At 36.2% G+C, this 20,549-nt stretch overlaps 1 protein-coding gene across 6 annotated transcripts; it reads right to left on the bottom strand.

Moving 5' to 3' along the window:
* Nucleotides 1-1,726: 1,726 nt before the first annotated feature.
* On the bottom strand, nt 1,727-20,004 carry RBM45 (RNA binding motif protein 45). 6 transcript variants are annotated; one of them, XM_064586749.1, is made up of 10 exons: nt 19,546-20,004; nt 15,403-15,525; nt 13,162-13,288; nt 10,793-10,912; nt 9,711-9,899; nt 6,743-6,872; nt 6,485-6,569; nt 6,122-6,285; nt 4,227-4,427; nt 1,727-1,772 (listed from the first exon to the last, which is right to left on the bottom strand). In XM_064586749.1, exons 1-9 carry the CDS (start codon nt 19,849-19,851, stop codon nt 4,235-4,237), a joined length of 1,437 nt encoding a protein of 478 aa, XP_064442819.1. In that variant the 5' UTR covers nt 19,852-20,004; the 3' UTR covers nt 1,727-1,772; nt 4,227-4,234. The 6 variants fall into 6 exon arrangements, with proteins under 6 accessions (XP_064442819.1, XP_064442818.1, XP_045724411.1 ...); XM_064586748.1 differs by having other exon boundaries at nt 1,727-1,758; XM_045868455.3 differs by having other exon boundaries at nt 9,711-9,890; nt 10,790-10,912; nt 19,552-20,000.
* Between the last annotated feature and the right edge of the window lie 545 nt (nt 20,005-20,549).

Below are 20,549 nucleotides of genomic sequence, written 5' to 3'. Positions count from 1 at the left end.
ACTTTTGTTAATTATGAGGATTAATCGAAGATGCAGTGGACTCAGGTATGAGTTAAGAGAACGCCTTCCCTACTTTTATAGTGTTTAGATTAACCAGCTGCCAGATATTATTTCTGGGGGAATTCAAGTATTAACTGAGTGGTAGAGTCTGATAACCTGTAGGACACAATTTGGTTTCAATCCGTGAAAATGGAACTATGTGCACAGTAAATGAGTTCAGGATGAATAAGTCTACCTGTTGGTAATTAATCCTCATCTCTCACTTAGGTGTTTTTTTTTTTTTTTTTTCATTTCGAATGAGAGCATTTACTTTCCTTTCAAAATATGCCCTTTGGTTCACAAAGATTCCATTCTCAGTAAGTCCTGCCTGGGAAGATGAGATTAGAAATTTTCTTATCTAAATTTATTAAAATTACTGATTCAAAAAAAGGATTTCAATTTTTTAATGGAGAGATGTCAAACTGCAATACTCTATTATGCTCAGTGAATTTAATCTTTCATTATTTTTAGTTTAACTCAGAATGTGAGAAGCATATTGAGGAGGTAATTCAGTGGTTTTAATAACTGCATACCATTTATAGTATCTTCCTATCTTTCTTTAAGATGCTGAGTTTCTGACTTAGATATACCTTTTTTGATACATATTATTCACCTTAAGAGCAGCTAAAAATTTTTCTTGGATTTTCAAAATACAAGCAGAGTAGGGTCCTAATTTTTAATCCTTTTTTGGAATGACTATTCTTTCTATCATAGTCTGTTCTGAAGTTACTTACGTGTCACGTTTTTACAGTGGCCATTATATCTTGTGTTTATAAGGGAAAATGTCCACCCTCCTGCAAAGCCACTAACATTTATTTAAACTTATTGTCAATAATAACCTAGAACTCTTTTTTTTTATTACCATTGCTCTATAATCTTCAAAGATCTTTATAAAATTACCAACAAATTTTGGCATAACTATAAAAATACAGTATAAAATATTTCTGATATGTCTTTTGGCTCTTGCCTCAGATTAAGTGTAAGTATGTAGCCAATCTGCATGTGTAGGTTGAGCAGCAATTACCATATTTTATTGAATCTCAGATGCAACTGACTGAAGGAAGCACCTCTGTTTCTGTTCTATTAAGGAATAAAAACCGGTTGTCAATTATAGTATGGCACACAATTGATATCAAGATGTGTCCAATTTCAGAAATATAAAAATGTGAAAAAATGTGCATCTCAAAATCAATGAAATATGTCATTTTGTCAAATTCTAAACACTGTTATATGTTTTATTCTCTTCTTTCACATAAATAAGGCATGATTTAGTCAAGCAAAGAAAACTTTATTTCTGCTACATATAACAACATATTGCTCTAAGAAACAACTATTATATTAGTTTTAGCACTGAAGTGTGAATTCAAAAATACATGTCAACAATCCGTGCTCCCCAGACAAAACAATGTTGTGCACAGACTATCAGGTATATGAAAAAAAAGCGGTCAACTGTCCACAGGGAGTGCGTCCAGTCACATTTTCAGTCAGTCAGCTGAGGATTATGTCATTATTTAGTCTTTGTTCTGTAGAAAGAACACAACAGAAGTATGAAAATCATCACCTGAAAGGAAACAGCTATTGTATTTAAGTATTCCTAAAATGTTAGGAATTTCTTTTATTTCAAAATAACCAATGTTATCTGCTTACTTAATCACAGATGTCCCCAAATAAGCAAAACCAAACTTACTCAGAAGGACGATGCAAGCAGGTACTGAATTTCTGAAGGGAAAATGCTGTGAATTAATACAAAATCAGGATGCTCTGAAATACTAAAATTTTTATTTTCCTCAAATAGAAAGAGAAACATATTTTGTACATTAAACCCAGTTCAAAATAGAACTCAATTACTTTCAAAGTTATATTCTTAGACCAGTTTCTTTTCCTATTTCATAGGTGTAGCTCACTTAATCCTAGGCCTATTTCTCAGAGACAAAAGGAACCAGCCTTTATGAGTGGTGCTTGTCCCTTGAAATCAAGGGAACAAATAAAAAAAATGCTCCCCCTCCCAAAGAACTTCACCTGCTGTAATCTGTAAAATTTGGGAAACTCTTTCATATTATTTTATTGAACCTTAAAATAATACATTTATTTAATATACCAACAAAGGAGGAGAATCTCATGGAGTCCACAGTAAACAGAAAATCTACCGCAAAAATAAATTTAAAAAACGTGCTGCAACTTTTAAGACATTCAAAACCAATACAGCTGATTATGTCCTACCATTTTTAGCTAACCTGAACCTACTTTATCTTTGCTCTGAATAGGTACAATGGTTCAATAAAGGGAAAAAGGATAGATTTATATTTTATGAATAGTCATGCTGAAGAATAGGTACTTCCTCTGATGTAGGGAACGGATAAATGTACATCACTTTTACAGGGAAAACGTGGTATTATAAAGCTTCATTTGCACAGCAGCAGCTGGCCACATTTTGTATCATTACACTTTTAGTTTCTGACCATTCTGGTAAGATGACATGTCAAAGATTCACTGAAATCACCAAGGCAAGTTTTAGCTCACACTTGCAAAACATTATTATATTTTATAAGGAATTCTGCTGATGAATTTTCTCTCAATAACCCTATTTAAAAAAATCAGCCTCAGAAAGGTGAAGAGATCTGCCCAATCAAGTCAGTTAAACATCGGAATTAGAATTCCAAGCCAGATCTTCTGATTTTTAAGTTTAATATTTTTATACTATACAAATAATCACTAGGAAAGGCTCAACCACAAGAGTAATTCATATATTTTCCCCATATTAAGAACTCAGTATTACTGTCCTTTTTTACAAAGGTTCTTTGTAAAATCTTTTTTACAAAGATTCTTTGAATAAAAGAATTGTTAGCTATATATTAAAATATTCACAGACACAAACACATTTTTGTGTGCTATTTTAGAAGATAGCTTGTCTAACCAGAATTCAGGTCTTAACATTTTATTTGTAAATGTAAACAGTTTTGTTTTAAGAAGGACTTGCTAATTCTTTTTCACTGGCATTTTAATATTTTTACATTGTATTGGGTAATGGGAATGAATTTTGTAATTAAATAAAACATTGCAAGACATTTTTAAATTAGGATTATTCATAATGGGCCCAATGGGCATTTCCTATTGCCAACTGCCTTCTAGGAAGGAGGAACTAATCACCTGACTTGCTCTATTAGAAAAAAGGTCATCAGCAGTAAGGATTGAGACAATTCACTCTGATACCTGCTAGTCGCCATAACTGGTCAGAAAGAAAACGGAGGTAAAAGAAATTTGCTTTCAAGTCAGTAACTTCCAAGTCAATCTAAAGTGCTTGCCAACTGCTACCATTTGACCAGCAGTGGACTTGGGAAGCTGGTGTGTGTGGGAACAGGGAAACTCTCAGCTACCCCTGAAACTCAGAATTCATTTCCAGAATAAAAAAAGTGAAAGAGTTGAACATTTCTACTTTAAAGAATGTTTCCCTAAGCCATGGAGATATGTGTTGACTATCACAGAAAAAGAAATATAAGTTTGATCTCTGAAAACTAAAAGAAAAAGAAATTCATATGGCTGTATGTATCATTATAATAGACAAGAGTTTTTGGTAAATTGGCAGGGTTCCTTTTTTAATACATATATACACATGAGAATACTTTTCAAATGTCTGGTTTTAATGCACAACTCACAAATACAAGTCCAGAGAAAAACATCTAGGTTCAAAAGGTCCAAAAAGACGTATTATTTGATATTGCTTTTTAGGCATTTCACTAGTGAGATGTCAAAACACTCTTTTATAAAGGTTATTACAAATTACCTTAAGTTATAACTCAAGACATTGACATTAATCCTCTAAATTAAAAATCTTTAGCACTATTTCAATTTTAAAGTTAAACATATGGTAAAAAATTAAATTCTTAATATTAAAACATTCACAAACAAAAAAACCCACTTTAACTTTCTACATTGAAATCTGATTTTATTTTGTAGAAGGGCAAAAACATTCTCCCAGTAAACACTGAAAACATTTAAGTTTAAAAAGTTCAAGTTTAAAAAAAATATATTGTGAAATTAACCCAACCTTTGGTTTTACTAGCCAAGCACTAAGTCACAATGCTTTTAACTGACAGCTTCCAAATCCCTAAAAAGAAACTCTATACATATTCCTCTTGCTATAATATTTAGCCAACGTGTTTTTAAAATTCAGACTAAAAAGGGCTTACCTCAAGAATCAGTAAGTTCTTTGTCGTTTGTTAGATTCTTCTCTTGGGGAATCCGCCAGCATAACTTTAAGTCTGACTCCATTTAGGATCTTTCCATGTAAAGTAGTAATGGCATCATTGGCGCTTATTCGATCTGCATACTTGGCATACCCCACGTTTTTTCCTGACACGAGGTAAACTTCGATCAGGTTACCAAAACGACTGAAACAAAGTTAAAAAAAAAAAAATCAAATGAAATTGATAAAAATACAACTGTTTAGGTCCAAAAATTGGGGTCCATTCTGGACTCCTCTTCCATTCCTCTCCCCACATCCAATCTTCAAGTCAATCTTCCTTTTCAAACACGTGCTCTATTAGTCAAGTTCTCTTCATTCTCACTCAGGTCTCTTTCCTCATTCAGCTGGTCATTATCTTTTCCTTGGAATGCTCTAATACCTTCCTCACTTGTTTCCCTGCCCTTTGGGCTTGTCCCTCTCTAATCTATTTTCTACCCTGTCTTTCTAGCGATCTTTCTAAAACAGAGATTTGATCATTTCCTCCTTAAAAATCCCATCCAGGGGTGAAGACAAACTCCCTAACATAGCTTGTGGGTCTTTCTTGACATAGGCCTTGTCCTCTCCCACTTCACCCTCCCTCCCAGTCTCTCAAATTCTATACTCTAACCATCTCCTTTCACATTCTCTCTTGCAGAAATAACCACCCCTGCCCCCCAAATCCTTTCTCCTCTAGCTAAGTTACTTTTATCTGTCAGGTCTCCATTATACATTGCTTCTTAGAACTTCAGAAATAGATGCTCCCCTTATGTATTTCATAGCCTGGACATTCCTTTTCACAACACCAACCTCACTAGGTTGTAGTATCCTATTCACTTGTTTGTCTCCTACATGAGATTAGCTCTCAGAGGACAAGAACTATTATGTCTTATTTACATCATATCTTTTGTTTACACAATGTCCCTTGCACTTAGCATGATGACTGCCTGGCGCAAAGGAAATGTTCAAGAAATAAACTACATGAATCAGTTAAATAAGTCAAAATATTCGAACTACTGATGTTTTGTGCAGCTCTTCAATGAGCTTATTTTTTTTTTCCCTTTGCTAACCCTGTTATAAGGCAAATAGGAAAAATACCAAAAAGAAAAAAGTTAAGATTAAAGGAGTTCTATTAAAAACACAAAAATAAACAAGAGCCTTCCTTTTTCTACACTTATTATGTACTCTTCCTTACAATCAAGTAATTGTTTACTCAATATAATCCTTAAGGATCCAACAGAGTGCTGACAAAATAGAAAATGCTACTCTGTTCAGCTGTATTACAATCACTAAGGAAAAGTTATATAAAAAGAATTCTAGAGGAAAGGTCGACACAGATGTATTTTCTATCAAGAAACAAATGATTTGTCCATTTTATGCATGCAATTTTTCAAAATGATACTGTTTTGTTTTTTTTTAAGGATTTTATTTATTTGATAGACGGAGAGAGACAGCGAGAGAGGGAACACAAGCAAGGGGAGCGGGAGAGGGAGAAACAGGCTTCGAGCAGGGAGCCCGATGCGGGGCTCGATCCCAGGCCCCTGGGATCATGACCTGAGCCGAAGGCAGACGCTTAACGACTGAGCCACCCAAGCGCCCCAAAACAATACTGTTTTATGTCTTCAAAACAAAGTAACAGGAAATTCTGTGTGGAGAATTAAGATGTATAAATAATAAAGAAGAGAAAGAAATGATCATATATTTTAAAAGGTGATATAAATAAGGAATTTTTTAAACTACAGAACAAATCATTTCTATCTGATAAGTATTAGATATAGGAAGTTTCAAGTTTGTGAGAGGGCTTAAATGACTGGTTTAAATCAATTATATTATAAATGTAACTTTGTGGAATTGAAATCTTACCAGAATATATCCTCTAATACATCTAAAGGTAAAGGATGAGGATTAAACACGATAAAAAGTCTTTCTTTCACAGGAGTTTCAGGAGGGGCTTTTTTTTTGCACGATGGAAGTATAACGTCTGTCTGGATTTGAGGCAACTGTGATCCAGAATTTCCTCCAAATTGCTGTTGAAGAGTTAGGTACAAAATAAGAAAAACTGCACTTTAAGGATTTTAAGCCAAGAGCTAAAGAGATCTATATCATGACTTCTATGTGATCTTGTACTGTAGCTCTGAAAATTTTCTTACATAGGTAATAAACAAAGGCCACATTTATTTTATAGCCTACTGATGTATGATAGAGGTTAAATTCTTACCTACTTACCAGAAATTGCTGCTGACTTGGGTTATTCCACACCATTGATGCAAGCTGTGCTGCTACCATCTGCGTTGCCATTTTTCTGAGAAGACTAAAGATAAGAACTGATAATTTACAGAAAACTAGAAATATTCAGTCTCTGACCTGTAACTTATTTTGTGTGACTTCCTCACCCAAGAGGTCAACTGCTTTCTCTTCTTATTCTTCAAGTCACATCATGTATACCCAAAGCCCTGCTGTAAACCCTCCTGAGATAGTACTTACTCTGTTGCGTTACTCCCATCATCAATGAAGGAAACACCTATCCGATTCCCAGGAGGGTACTGAAACCCATGTAACTTGTATTTTGCATAAATAGCTGATGCTACATTGAAATACTGAACCACTCCATGACCTAAAACAAAGTAGAGAATATCAGGAGTTAAAAAGAACACAAGGTACCAAAGCCTGTCTTGCCACAAAATCAAACAATATAGAAATAGCCTGTAATCACATAACTAGTTAACACAGAGTCAAATGGGTCAGAAAACAAAGTTTTCTTATACATATGTGCAACAGCTATGTTCCTACAAAGTCTAAACCAGATTTTGGCAAAAATATAAACATGATATTTTAAGGAAAATGTGTAATTATTAGAGTAAGTTCTGTCCAATGAATTTAATTTTAGGATATTGGTGTTTCTTATATGATAGATATACCTAAAGCCAAACAGTTTTTCTTACATTTTTATTCTTTGAAATCTGCTTTGAAATTTTAAAATTTTCCCTGTCATACTGAGTAGGAAATGAAATGAGGAGAATATATAGCCTGATAAAAGCATACAGTCATCAGGCTTGCTGCAGTGCTAGAGAAAGGAAAAGTGCTATTTATGAAAAAGAAAAGGTAGGGAACAGAGGCTCTCAGATTAGAAGTCACATATTTCACATTTCTTTGGAGAGCTTTCAGCTAAGGAAATAGATTTCAATTCAGGAGGGTGATGCTGTAGTGGGGGGATAATTTTATACTGGAGTCCATATATGGACAGCCCATGAGCCTGTAACAGAACCAAAAAGTTTTCGTAATATATAACCCATACATATAATATAATATAATATAATATAATATAATATAATATAATATAATATAATATAATAACCAATATATGCAATATAACCCACTTGGGGGAAAACACTGTTATAATTTCATGTTCCTTTCTAAACCCAAGCACCCCAACATTTTAATGAAAATAAAATTCAGATAGCAAATGAACATATAAAACTAATTCAGATAGAACTCTATGATGATACCTCTACTAATAAAAAGGTGCCCAATAACACATATATTTATTTATCAGACATACTCAACCAGAGAAACGATATAGAAGGTAAAGGAACAAATACATTTCAACATACCAGATAAAAGGGAAAGAAATACAAAATAAATAGAATTATACATAATAATTAATGGGCCAAAAAGCACAAAGTGTGTGCCTTAGAGTCAGAATAAAGAATGATAGTCTAAGGTTGGGTTAGGGTTGGAGATGGTCCAAAGTAGGTTCAGACGGGTAGTCGTGCTAAGAGACGAGCGCTGGGTAGAGTAATAGTAAGTGCAAGTGTCTGTGTGAAAATTGGTACCACTCCAGGCCTGCCAGCCTGATGACCTGACTCACTCTCCTACTTCCCCTTACATCCATAACACCCGGAAAGGACTAAATCGAGTGTATCTATAGTACTAGAAGAGATGCCAAGTATGACTTCTCTATACCACCCCTCCAATTCTCTAAACAAACCAATAAGCTCCTGAGATTTCCTGAGTGCCTACTATGTGCCAGGACTTGCATTAGGTATTTTACATACAGCATTTCTAATTCTTATCTAACCTTGGCATAGAAGGTATTAATAATCCCCTTTTACAGATGAAGAAAGAGATTCAGAAAGGATAAGCAAACTGCCAAGGTCTCAGAGCTACGTGCCAGTGCTGGGATTTGCATTTTGAGTTTAATGTGAAATGGAATGCCAACCATTTTCCATTATGCCACAATAACTCCATTTTCAAAAAGCCTTAAAAAAAACCTTAAAAAATTATGAAGATGGTTAAGCCAACACTAGGTATTAGGTTTAACCAATTAACTAGTTAATAAGTTCAAATGGCTGATATTAGAGCCTTGCTTCAGATTTTTTTTTTTTTTTTTAAGATTTTGTTTATTCATTTGAGACACAGAGATAGAGAGTGAGAGCATGAGCAGGGAGAGAGGCAGAGGGAGAGGGAGAAGCAGGCTCCCCGCTGAGCCAGGAGCCTGATGTGGGGCTGGATCCCAGGACCCTGGGATCATGACCCGAGCCGAAGGCAGATGCTTAACCATCTGAGCCACCCAGGCGCCCCTTGCTTCAGATTTTTAAAAAAGATCTTATTTATTTATTTGAGAGAGAGAACACAAGTCGGGGGGGGGAGAGGGAGAGGGAGAAGCAGACTCTCCACTTAGCAGGGAGCCCGACATGGGGCTCAATCCCAGGACCCTGAGATCAAGACCTGAACCAAAGGCAGACGCTCAACTGACTGAGCCACCCAGGCGCCCCAGAGCCTTGCTATAATTAAGACTGGGAAGAAGTAGAGAGAGAAGTAGAGTAATTAGATGTTTGAAATGAAGGGAAGGAGTTTCATTTTGAGGTATAAAGTTTAAAAAAACAACAACAAAAAAAGAGACACTTAGGGACGAGGAGGAAGCTTTAAGGGTTTTAGAACTTTGCCTAGCATTAATCAGGAGTACAGGGACCCCATCCTGAGGTATTCTGGTTGTACAACTGGAAAGAGAGAACACTCTATATTGTGGGAGTTAAAATATTCTTTAAAAATAAATGACTTGGGGTGCCTGGGTGGCTCAGTCGTTAAGCATCTGCCTTCAGCTCAGGTCATGGTCCCAGGGTCCTGGAATCAAGCCCCGCATCAGGCTCCCTGATCAGCGGGAAGCCTGCTTCTCCCTCTCCCACTCCCCTGCTTGTGTTCCCTCTCTCGCTATGTCTCTGTCGAATAAACAAATAAAATCTTTTAAATAAATAAAAATAAATGACTTATATAAAGGAGATATATTCTCAGGGGTTTATTTATTAAGGTATCATTGTATTTGAAAGTTTAAAGTGGAGAAAAAGAAAACATAAAGTTGTCAAAGAAAGAGTATCTGACATAAGAAGTGCCACTGGAGAAAAGACATTTTAACAAAACACAGTATATTAAAAAGTAATAGACATTATTTTACCATAATTAGAATAAGGATCTCGTTGAACTTCACAGTATTCCAATCCTGGTACTATATCAAAAATACTGAAAAGCTGCTCTTCAGTGAAAGGAACTCTTGATACAACTGATAGGCGTTTGGAGATAGCTTCTTGGCCTCTGTTATCATTCTTGTCGAAACTTGAAAACTCAGATTGTTGTTCTCCAACAATATAAAAAAAAAGTACATCTTTTAATTTCTATAGAGTCAACATTTTAGGTACAAGGAAGATGAGCTGTCATTAAGTCCATTGCATTGGACCAAGGCACTGTGTTTTGTAGTATGTTCTTGGTCATTAGCACTATCAGAGGGACCAATGGTGAAAAAACAGACAACTCTTCCCACTCCCCTGCCTTTGACACAGAAATATAAGCAGAAATGTGTAGTCTAACTTCAGACGAATATGTTTAGTATACAAAACTGCAAAATATGGTACGGGTTTCACCTAAAAGAAAGTTTATGCCAAATAACATTTATAGGACTTACTTTCATCACTCATTTCTCCCTTTGGCTAACTTCTACTTTTGTCATTCCTCTCCTTTCTCTAGCCCTAATTTTAAAGCAGCAGTACCTTAGGGATAAAATCTTAGGACTCACACTGAGGGGATATCAGGATAGGTCTTTCATACTTTTTGGTCCTACACAGAGGCAGAAGCTCACTCAAAAAAAGTGGCAGTGATGCAGTTTAATATTTAGATAATACATAACTAACCACAGAAAACTATAATTGGAATTATTATTTTTTGTTACACATAGAAATATATAATTATATATAATATATACATATAATTATATTTCTGTTATACATAAAATATAATAATATATATTTATATAATAATATAATAATTTCCAATTATAGTTTTCTGTTACACATAGTCTTAAATACTAGTTACACAAGTGTTAAATATTAAGACCATGAGGAGTCATGAAAAACTTCTCAAAAAACCCCATACTAACTTTTATTCACTAAGTGAGGTTTACAGACTAAAGAATATTTTATGAAATCCAAATCCAATTGTATATACTACTTATACTATTAAAATAAAGGATAACTTACTCACCAAATGGAAACATATTTACTCTAGGTTCATGTCCCAATGTCTCCTGCCTCATGTTACTATAATAGTCTTGTTCTGAGGATTCAGATGCTTTATTTTTAGGTTCAGCCAAGATTGCCCTAAAACCTGAAAAAGAGAATCTATGACTTTCAAACTTCATAGCAAATTTAACACACCTGCAAATATACTTTATTGCTAGTGCTTAGCTTTTAACTGTAATTGTATAAAACAAAATCTACACAAGGGCCATTTGCACCAGACCTACTTACTTGCTTTTTGGAAGATGGCAAAGAATAAATAAAAAGTGCAAGAATCTCAAGTTATGGGTCAATGTAGACATGAAAGATCAGCAATTCTATCCTATCCTTTCCAGTCTCCCCGCTATTACAAAAAACATCATGGCTCGTTCTCCCTGGCTCAACATCAAAATCCTATAGGGCTCTTCACATTCAACCAGTTAGCAAGATTCTTCCTTTGAAATACACTGACAAGATGTTATCTTTTACTCTAATTTCTTTGCCTTTGTTTCTAAGTCAGATTCCCTTCAATTAATTACAACAACTCTTTAAGTGGTCTCTGTGCCTCTGGATCAAAGGTTTTAAGTAGGGGCTCAAAGATGAGCTTCAAAAAGTGGGAAGGTTCCATGAACTCTCTGAAACTTAAAACACAATGCTTATGTATATGTGCATATGGGCATATTTCAAAGGAGAAGGTTCATAGCTTTCATCATATTATTCAGTGGCTCCTAAAAGGATAAAACCAGTCACTTTGAATTCTTTCTCTGGAAATCCATCCTTGATACTGTGGTTAGATCAACTGTCCTAATAGTTATTTTTCTGCTTTTAAAACAATCTACAAGGGAATCCTAACTGAGGTTGAACTGTTTATAACCTCCCATATATGGTGCCAATGTATTTAGTTAACTTTATCTCCTAATTTCTCAACAGGATTATTACGCTTTCTTCAGACTGTTGCCTTCACAGTATTAAGCAAAGACATGTTTACTCCTAGCTCTGTGCCTTTGCTAAAACTGCTCTCACCCTCTTTCCTGCCTACTCTATACCAGATGTCAATCTTACCTCTAGAGGTTGTTCTCATGCTCTCAGTGCACTTGTTTCTCACCACTGTTGGACCATACCACACATTTTTAAACATTTTCTCATTTGGCAAATTTTTATTGAGTCTATTAAAAATGGCAGTATCTTTGATAGAGATCTCAATAAATCCTTACAGAGGGCCTATAACTAACAGTACTAGGTACTAGGAATGACAGAAACAGACAAATAAAACATACTCCCTGCTTTCAAAGAGCCTTTTAAAAATTCTTCTATTATTCTTTAACTATTTTTTGTCTATTAGATCTTGGCTACCCAATATAATTAAATTCCTTAAAAGCTATATATTTATTCCCTTTGTATCTTTTTACTTAACATATTGCTGAGTATACCATAGGTACTCAATTAATGCTGGTTGACTGAGAAATTCAGAAGGATCTGAGAGGAAATTTTGGTGTGTATCTTAAGGTTATTTAAGGAGGGCACGTTCTGCACGGAGCACTGGATGTTATATGAAAACAATGAATCGTGGATCACTACATCAAAAACTAATGATGTATTGTATGGTGACTAACGTAACATAATAAAATATAACTTAAAAAAAAAAAGAATTCTACTGATTAGCAATAATTCTTTCTCCGTACATATAGATCTTTATAATACCCTAAAACCTACCAATTTAATTATTCCTCATTTCTCAAGGTCAATATAACCAGGAGTATGACAACAAACGATATTTTCCCTGGCTTCTTTAAAATTCTTATTCTTCATTATATATACCAGCAACAGCAAAAGATTCAATTAATGTCACTCTAGCTCAAAATTAACCCAATATATATTTAGTTACCTATGTGGGCAAATATTACACTAAGTCCCAACTTCAACCTTTATGTTTATTAGTATATACTTAATTCTATTTAAGGTTTAGGTTAAACATGAACAAATATAACAGAAAATTTGAGATTTTTTTAATACAAAGAAAAAATATTCTTTAAAAAAGCCTGAAAGGGTAAGTCAATTTTTTAATACTTAAAAATCTTAAATTACTATAGAAATAATAACCAAAATGTGGCAACAGTATTTTCACTTATTAAGTTAATGCAATTGCTCATATTTCTCTTCAAGACAGTGCCTCAATGAAAACTTACTCACAGCCCCCAAATAATTTTCATCTTAGGTATATACATATATTTAAACTCCCGTTGCTAGGATTAAATTAGCAGGTATGGTTATTAGCAAAACCAAGTGTTAAATTCAGTTATTTAGAATAATTAAGAGTTTTTAAGAAGTCTTTAATATGTTAAATGAACATATCCTTACTTCGATCACAGTTTTCTATTGCTTGGGCAGCTTGTGATGGTTTTAAGTATCGAACATAACCCAAACCTTTACTTTCTCCAGTTACTTTATTCTTAATAATGCTGCAATACTCGATATCTCCATACACCTATGAGAGTTAAAAGAAATGATCTTAGAGGAGTCAAAATCAATAACTGAACAGATTATTTCAGAACTTAAAGTTTATTTGTGTCCCTTATTGGCAAAACTAAAAATGAGAATTAGAATTTACAGCCATTTTTAATAACAGAATCCAAATGTCACAAACTAATGAGGCACTAGAAAAAGAACCATACTAACGATATAGGCAAATGATAACACAACCAAAATAATGATGATTTTCATTTTCATCTTCTGAGCATTTGCTTTACATATATTATCTTACTGCTACAACAGTTCTTCAAGGATATATATATAATATGTATGTGTGTATGTATATATGTACATATATGTATATACACACAATATATTACATATTTGTATATCTATATATGTTATACTATTTATTTCACAGACAAGGAAACTGGGTCTTTGAGAAATCAAATAATTTGCCCATGTCATGGAGGGCACGTAAGAATGTGTACTTGGTTTGGAAAGCTCCAAAGTCTTGCTCAGTGGTGATTACAAGCTGGAGTTGAACCTTCCATATCCAAATCTTAGCTCAGTCCCTTATTAACTGAGCAGTTTAGTTATCTTCTCTGTGCCTATCTCTTTACCTGTTAAATGGGGCTAAAAGTTGTACCTACTTCAAAGGGTTATTTTAAGAGTTAAATGAACTAATAGACCTAAAGGGTCTGGGACACACTAAACATTAGCTACAGCTGTCTGCCTTCTAACAGGACATAACTGATTATGTGTTCTTTTGAAGAGGAGCCTCTCAAAGTGTATCACTAAAACAGACTGACGTACTCAGAAAGTCAATTCTCTATATGAAAAATATGGGTAAAAGTTTACTTTTAATGTTGGTAGAAATATGGGATACAAATTCTTAGTATTTATTTTTTTAAAGATTTTATTTATTATTTAGAGAGAGACAGTGTATGTGTGTGAGCAGGGGGAGGGGCGGAGAGAGAGGGAGAGAGAAAATCTCCAGTAGACTCCGAGCTGAGTGTGGAGCCTTATGCAGGGCTCCACCTCACGACCCTGAGATCATGACCTGAACCAAAATCAAGAGTCAGATGCTTAACCAACTGAGCCACCCAGGTGCCCCCTTAGTGTTTATTTTTTATTTTGTAAAATTCTCACGTAACCAGTTAGCAACTTAATTATTATACATTTGGATAAAAATGTCATATTTGTTCACTCAGAAAAAGATAAAAATTTATAAATATATAAGATAAAAACTTCCTTCTTACTACTGGAAGAAGTATGGAATATATATTTTTGGTAGTTGTTATTTTTGAGATATTTTATTCAACTCTTACTTGGGGTAGGACAGAGAAAGTTTGAAAATTACTTTTCACTATTTGTTTCTTTTCTTTCTTGCTTGTTGCCCACCTGATTCATAGTGTTGGGAAACTTATTAGAAAAAGGATGAAAAATTACAACTCAAAACAATTTAAGAATTGCTTTTTAATAATTTTTGTGAAAGTATATCACATATATAAAAATCAATGGCTAAAAAGAGATTTAAAATTCTCTTCAAATTTCATGGACTATAATCTTGCTATACGGTTCAGAGCTGTAGTTTTTTTTTCTTTACATAGAACTCCTTCAAAGGCTTAATTTTAGGACAAAAATTCTATAAAAGATGAGCCTTTCTGTGAATAAGTACATCTACATGCCACAGGCTTATAATCAATACTAGATAATACAGTTCACACACTCAGGCTTGCTTGACTCCCCTCTATATGAGAGCAACAGAGTGGTGAGAGGGTACTTTGAAAGTGTAAAGACCAAGAGCAGGTTCCACCACCTACCAGGTATGTGACCTAATTTAAAACTCCAGGCTTTATATTTTATTTTCCTGAATCTGTGTTTTCCTTATATGGGGGAAAATACCATCATTAATATTTTTCAGTTTTTATGTTTTTTTTTAAGTTAGTTTATTCTAGGTTTAATATTTTAAAACTAGATGGAAATAGGTGACTTAAAAACAGTTCCTTAATTCTCTACCAGCAATCTAATCATCTAACTCAAACAACACTTGAGATTTAATAACCATACAACCAATTTAGGATTGTAAGTTACCACAGATGCTAGCTGATTAGAAAACATAAGTACCTTAAATTTTTCCCGCAGATCTTCTTCTGTGTAGGACTTTGGTATCATAACAAATATTCTCGTAAGTTCTTCATCTTCAACATCACGGTGACTTCCAGATGATCTGGACTGAGCAATGAAAACCTAAGAAACAAACAAAATCCAAAACATAATATAAAAAAAATCAGTTAACTGTTTTCCTATTTCTTAAGTATACTTACTTCATTATTAGTGTGAGAGTCATGTTAGGTTAAACACAGTGTAATAGCGTTTTGTCAAAAAGTTTTTTTAAAGCAATCTTTACTGCAATGACATTTTATATAATACCAATGTCTGCATTTACTTTTGCACTTTTGTTTGCCAAGAGAAGTCAGTGCATTGAAAAAGAATGTATATACTCCGCAGTTGCTGAATACAGTGTTAAATAAATGCCAATTACAGTTGATTAATAGTATTACCTAAATATCACATCTTTACTGATTTTATCTAGTTGTTTTATCAGATACTAAGAGAGCAGTATAAAAACCTGATTGCAAATTTATCTTTCTCCTTTTAGTTCTATCAATAATGTTTCATGTATTTTGAAGCTGTATTACTGGCTGCATAAACATGTGGGATTCTTATGTACTTTTTGACTGATATTCTTATTCCTATGAAATTGCCCTTTCTCTGTTAATACTCTTTGTGTTGAAGACCATTTTGTATGACATCACACAAGCTTTTTCTATCCTTTAACTTTCAACCACTTTGTATCTTTATGTCTCTTTTAAATAGTATTTAGTTTGGTCTTTCTTTTTTTTATAAATCCTGATAATCTCTGCCTTTAATTGGCACATTAAGTCTACTTATGTTTAATGTAATTATTGATATAGTTGGGTTTAAGTCTGGAATGTCATTATTTTTAACTGTTTTCTTTCTAATATTAACCTTTAAAAAAGGTAACATAACCATATTCTGGATCACCTCAGGGACCATCCAAATGATTTATGTGAGCAAGAAAATGCACAGGACTACCTGAGGCTCCATTTTCTACTATTAGCAATTTAGTTTTACTGAAACATCATCTATGACATTAGATTACTTAGATTTATTACTTGGATTATGATACTAGATTGTTATTTATTACTTTATAAAACTGTTTTGGTTTTATATTATCCTAGAGGAATGTTAAAATCTCTAATTAGGATTGTGGATTTGTACAGAGCTATAAGGATAAGAATTTTAATGACTAGTTTTGTTTTTTTATAACTTGAAGACATGTAATACAATTAATATAAATCACCACACTAAGCCCTTAAGGTTTCTTTCTCCTTCTTCTACTTTAAAGGGGCAGCTGTATACCATTCAAGTTATGAGAAAACCTCAACTTATGGAATTCCAGAGTAGGAGGCAGCAACCCAAAGGACAGAGAACTTATAAAGCCATGGGATTTCAAAAATATGAAACAGAAGATCGTATGTTTGCTTAGAAAACAGCTGTCATAGAGGTATAGGGCCTTGTTGACAAGATACAGCTGGAGACATATTCCTAGAGTCTACTGTTACTCCTTCAATAAACTTACACTAGCAGTGTATGAGGTATTAGTAATAGAGTACTTAGCAATACAGAAATGACCCATTAGAAAGTCAGTCTAGTGGACGTATCACTAATGAATGATCAATAGAAAAATAAAATAGGAAACCTTTACGAATATGGGAAGACACTGGGGGAAAAGAAAGAGTCTCAAGATTTGAGACTGGAGGTGTCATCAGATCACAAATTTCTAAATTTTACAAGTCTAGAGTGTTTCAAATTTCCAACAAGGCAGGCACTGTCTGAGCAGAACACATGTATAATAATTAACCACCTAATAGAGATTTCTCCTGAGACTTTATGTTCAGACTACAGAATCTAAATAAGAGACATTCTTGCAAAGCTGAAAACCAAGACTTTACCCCTTTCCTCCAGATAATGTAGTTGGTCACAGAATAACTCTTACTTAGCCAATCTTTTCTGGCTGCAGGCCCAGGGCTATAATTTTCTTATGTGTCTTATAGATCCTTTGGAACTTTGCAAAAGCAAACTACATGAGAAAAGTTGAAGCTGAATTAATTTAACGGGAAATACAGAAAAAACAAAAAGAAACACAAAGAAACTACATTCCAGTGAAAGACAGACGAAGCTGAACCTGCTGAAGAATGAACTTAGACTGTCTAGCTCGGTCCTGCAGTGCAACAAACTTCTGGCTGAAACTGAGTGGACCAAAATGTGGAAAACAACTTAAACTTGAATTATTTTGGGGAGTAACTTCTCTGCAGCTAAAAAGGAGAGTACATTTCAGTGCTGGGACTTTTACTTCTCTTGTAGGAATTTAATCAAGGAAAGGGGATTATATGGGTTTGAGATTTGGGGCACTTTTTGGGTTGCCCAGAGATCTCTGGTTATACTCAAAAGTATAAAAAAACCCTCTAGGCTAATTTAATTAGAAGGAGATAAAAATTACCAATCTAGGACAGGAGTCAGCAAACCACAGCTTCCTGTTTTTCTACAGCCCATGATCTAAAAATTGTTTTTATATTTTTAAAGGGCTGTTAAAAACAACGAACATGTCACAGAGACTGTATGTGGCTCACAGCGCCTAAAATATTTACTATCTGTCCTCCTACAGAAAAAGTTTGTCAACCCCTGATCTAGCATATGCTGTGGCCTTACAATTCATTTTATTGATGATCTGTTCTGCTCCACTTCAGACAGTTGGGGAGGTGGAAATAAAGGGAATGTCTATGGTGGTCTACCGTACTGCTGGTATACTCCTGTGCTCCTTCTCTTTTGTGGATGGAGGTATAGGGAAGACCTCCGAGACTGAAATGTCTTTCAGTCTTTCATTTATGTCAGTATTAATAATATTCTTACCAGTTTTCTGTAGTAAATGGGAGGAATAAAAGGGGGGGAAAAAGTCGAGGAAAAGAGAATTTTGTGGAAGTCTCCAACAGAATTACATACACAGCAACTTGTTCTACAGGACAGGTGAGGGTACAGTTTAAGCAACTGTCAGATCCTCAGGAATGGGTCCTGAACTGAGTTCACAGCCAGTAAGGAATGACATTTTGGCTACTACTGACCATAAGGATATATTGAGGGCCTACCTTTTGCCAAGCACTGTGCTGAAAGCATAGATAAAGCCAAATAACTCTCAAAATCACCCTTCCTGCCACGTGTCAGTTATCTTAATTTTACACAAGTAAGTGCGGAAACAATATAAATACCTCCAGGGTGAAGTAAGAGTATACAAAGAAGCATTTAATAACAATACCACTACACTACCATCACAATGATTTGGCTCTTCTTTTTTTTTTTTTTTTTAAAGATTTTATTTATTTATTTGAGAGAGAGAATGAGAGACAGAGAGCATGAGGGGGAGGAGGGTCAGAGGGAGAAGCAGACTCCCTGCTGAGCAGGGAGCCCGATGCGGGACTCGATCCCGGGACTCCAGGATCATGACCCGAGCCGAAGGCAGTCGCTCAACCAACTGAGCCACCCAGGCGCCCTGATTTGGCTCTTCTTGAGGCAGTTTACTTTGGTTGCTTTCAAAGAAAAGTGGCAATAACAAAACGTATGCCATTACTACTTTCACAAAGAGGGCTTAGTTAAGAGGATTTTAAAAATCACAAGTGTGACAAATATACAATAGCAGCAGTTTTAGTCACCTTGATTCAAACATTATATACATGTCCACTTTCGTCTGGTACTGGGCAAACGCCCAACACCAGAGAGGCCAGTTTCATACACTTTTATCAAGTTGTATATAAGTTCAGTACCAACCTGAAGAAAAGCAAAACACAAAAACAAAAACAAAAGCAAAACCTGTTTTTATACATGGTAAACGGGGTTATGAGAGTGGCGGTTCAGAGGTGGGCGGTGGAGTCCAGAGCCGCGTAGTGGTGACGGCCGGAGTGGAGGGAGGCCCAGTCAGCTCTGCAGCTCAAGTCCGGGCGGACGTTCTTTCCGCACCGTCCAAACCCCCGCACCCCTCTCTCGAACGCCATCCTCCCGCCCCCGGAATGCCAGGCGCTGCCCAGTGCGCCCCAAGGAGGGGCTGTACTGCCCCGACCCCACGCTGACACAGCTTCAGGTGCAGGGAGGCCCCATCCCTTCCCACCCCCGCGGGTATCCCAGCCCGGGCACCTGCACCTTGATGGGCTTGGTGTCGTTGGGGCTGAGGCACTGGCCGTGCATCTCCTCCATGGCCCTGCAGGCCTGGGAGCTGCGGGCAAACTTGACGAAGGCGATGCCCTTGGACTCCTTGGTGTGCTTGTCCCGCACCACCCAGATGTCCTGGATCTCGCCGAAGGGCGAGAAGCGCTCCCTCAGCACCGACTCGGGCGTGTACTTGCTGATCACCAGGAAGATGCGGCTGTTGGGCGGCTCGTCCAGGCTGTCCACGCCCGGCCGGAAGCCTCCGCCGCTCGCACAGCTGCCTGCTTCGTCCATGGTGCTCCACCCCGGCGCGGGAGCCAGGCCCGGGTCCCCTTCAGGTCTCCTCGCTTCCGCCGCGCCCGCCACCGCCGCTTTGCACACCCAGCCGTTGGGGGTCCGGCGCTCCGCTTCCGGAAGACGCAAGAGTCGGCCGCCTGCCGCGGTCCGGCCGCGCCTGGTGCCAGCTTCCGGGGAGCTGCCTGCAGCGCCCCCTAGCGGTCCGGGGGGTGGGGAGGCCGACCCAGTCCGGGAGTCCAATCCCGCGGAAACGAGGCTCGAACTCAGGTGTGCCATCCGCGTTCCCTGTGGCCAGAACAGCACTGTCTGGTGCACAGGCTTTCCCAGCGCTGGCTTTATTCCCACCCCTGGAGCCCAAGCATTCTTCCCCCAAAGTTTGCCATCTTGGTCATAAGCTCAATAGAAGACCATTACTGGATAAAGTTAAAAACCCTATAGCCTTTAGAGCTATAAAGAACTTTTGAGATAATCCAATTCCAGCCTGATTTGTTGAGAAAATTGGGATGAGGAAATCGAGGCCCTTGGAATAGCCAAAGATAGTAGAGATACAAATAACAGAGCCAAAACCAGAACCATCTCCGTCTGCTGATCTGCTCAACTCCCACAGACACCCCTGGGGATTTGAGGGCTGAAAGGGTGGACTGCTCAGCTCTAGGACTAGGAGAAATCTTAATGGAAAGCAAAGTGGGAATGCG

Source organism: Mirounga angustirostris, unplaced genomic scaffold (genome assembly GCF_029215605.1).
Source record: "Mirounga angustirostris isolate CCGP_5_RB_7025 unplaced genomic scaffold, mMirAng1.0.hap1 SCAF_3, whole genome shotgun sequence".
In the NCBI taxonomy this organism is placed as follows: Eukaryota; Metazoa; Chordata; class Mammalia; order Carnivora; family Phocidae; genus Mirounga; species Mirounga angustirostris.
Note: the sequence above shows the minus strand (reverse complement) of the source record. Positions and strands in the feature narration are given on the sequence as shown.

What these genes read in the sequence shown, in the direction of transcription:
- RBM45 (XM_064586749.1), bottom strand. Translation starts at nt 19,851, where the DNA reads ATGGACGAAGCAGGCAGCTGTGCGAGCGGCGGAGGCTTCCGGCCGGGC. An exon ending in AATAGAAAACTGTGATCGAA is followed by an intron (nt 10,913 to 13,161) that starts GTAAGGATATGT and finishes TCTCTTTTTCAG; the next exon opens with GTTTTAGGGCAATCTTGGCT. An exon ending in TAGAGTAAATATGTTTCCAT is followed by an intron (nt 9,900 to 10,792) that starts TTGGTGAGTAAG and finishes TTTTTTTTTATA; the next exon opens with TTGTTGGAGAACAACAATCT.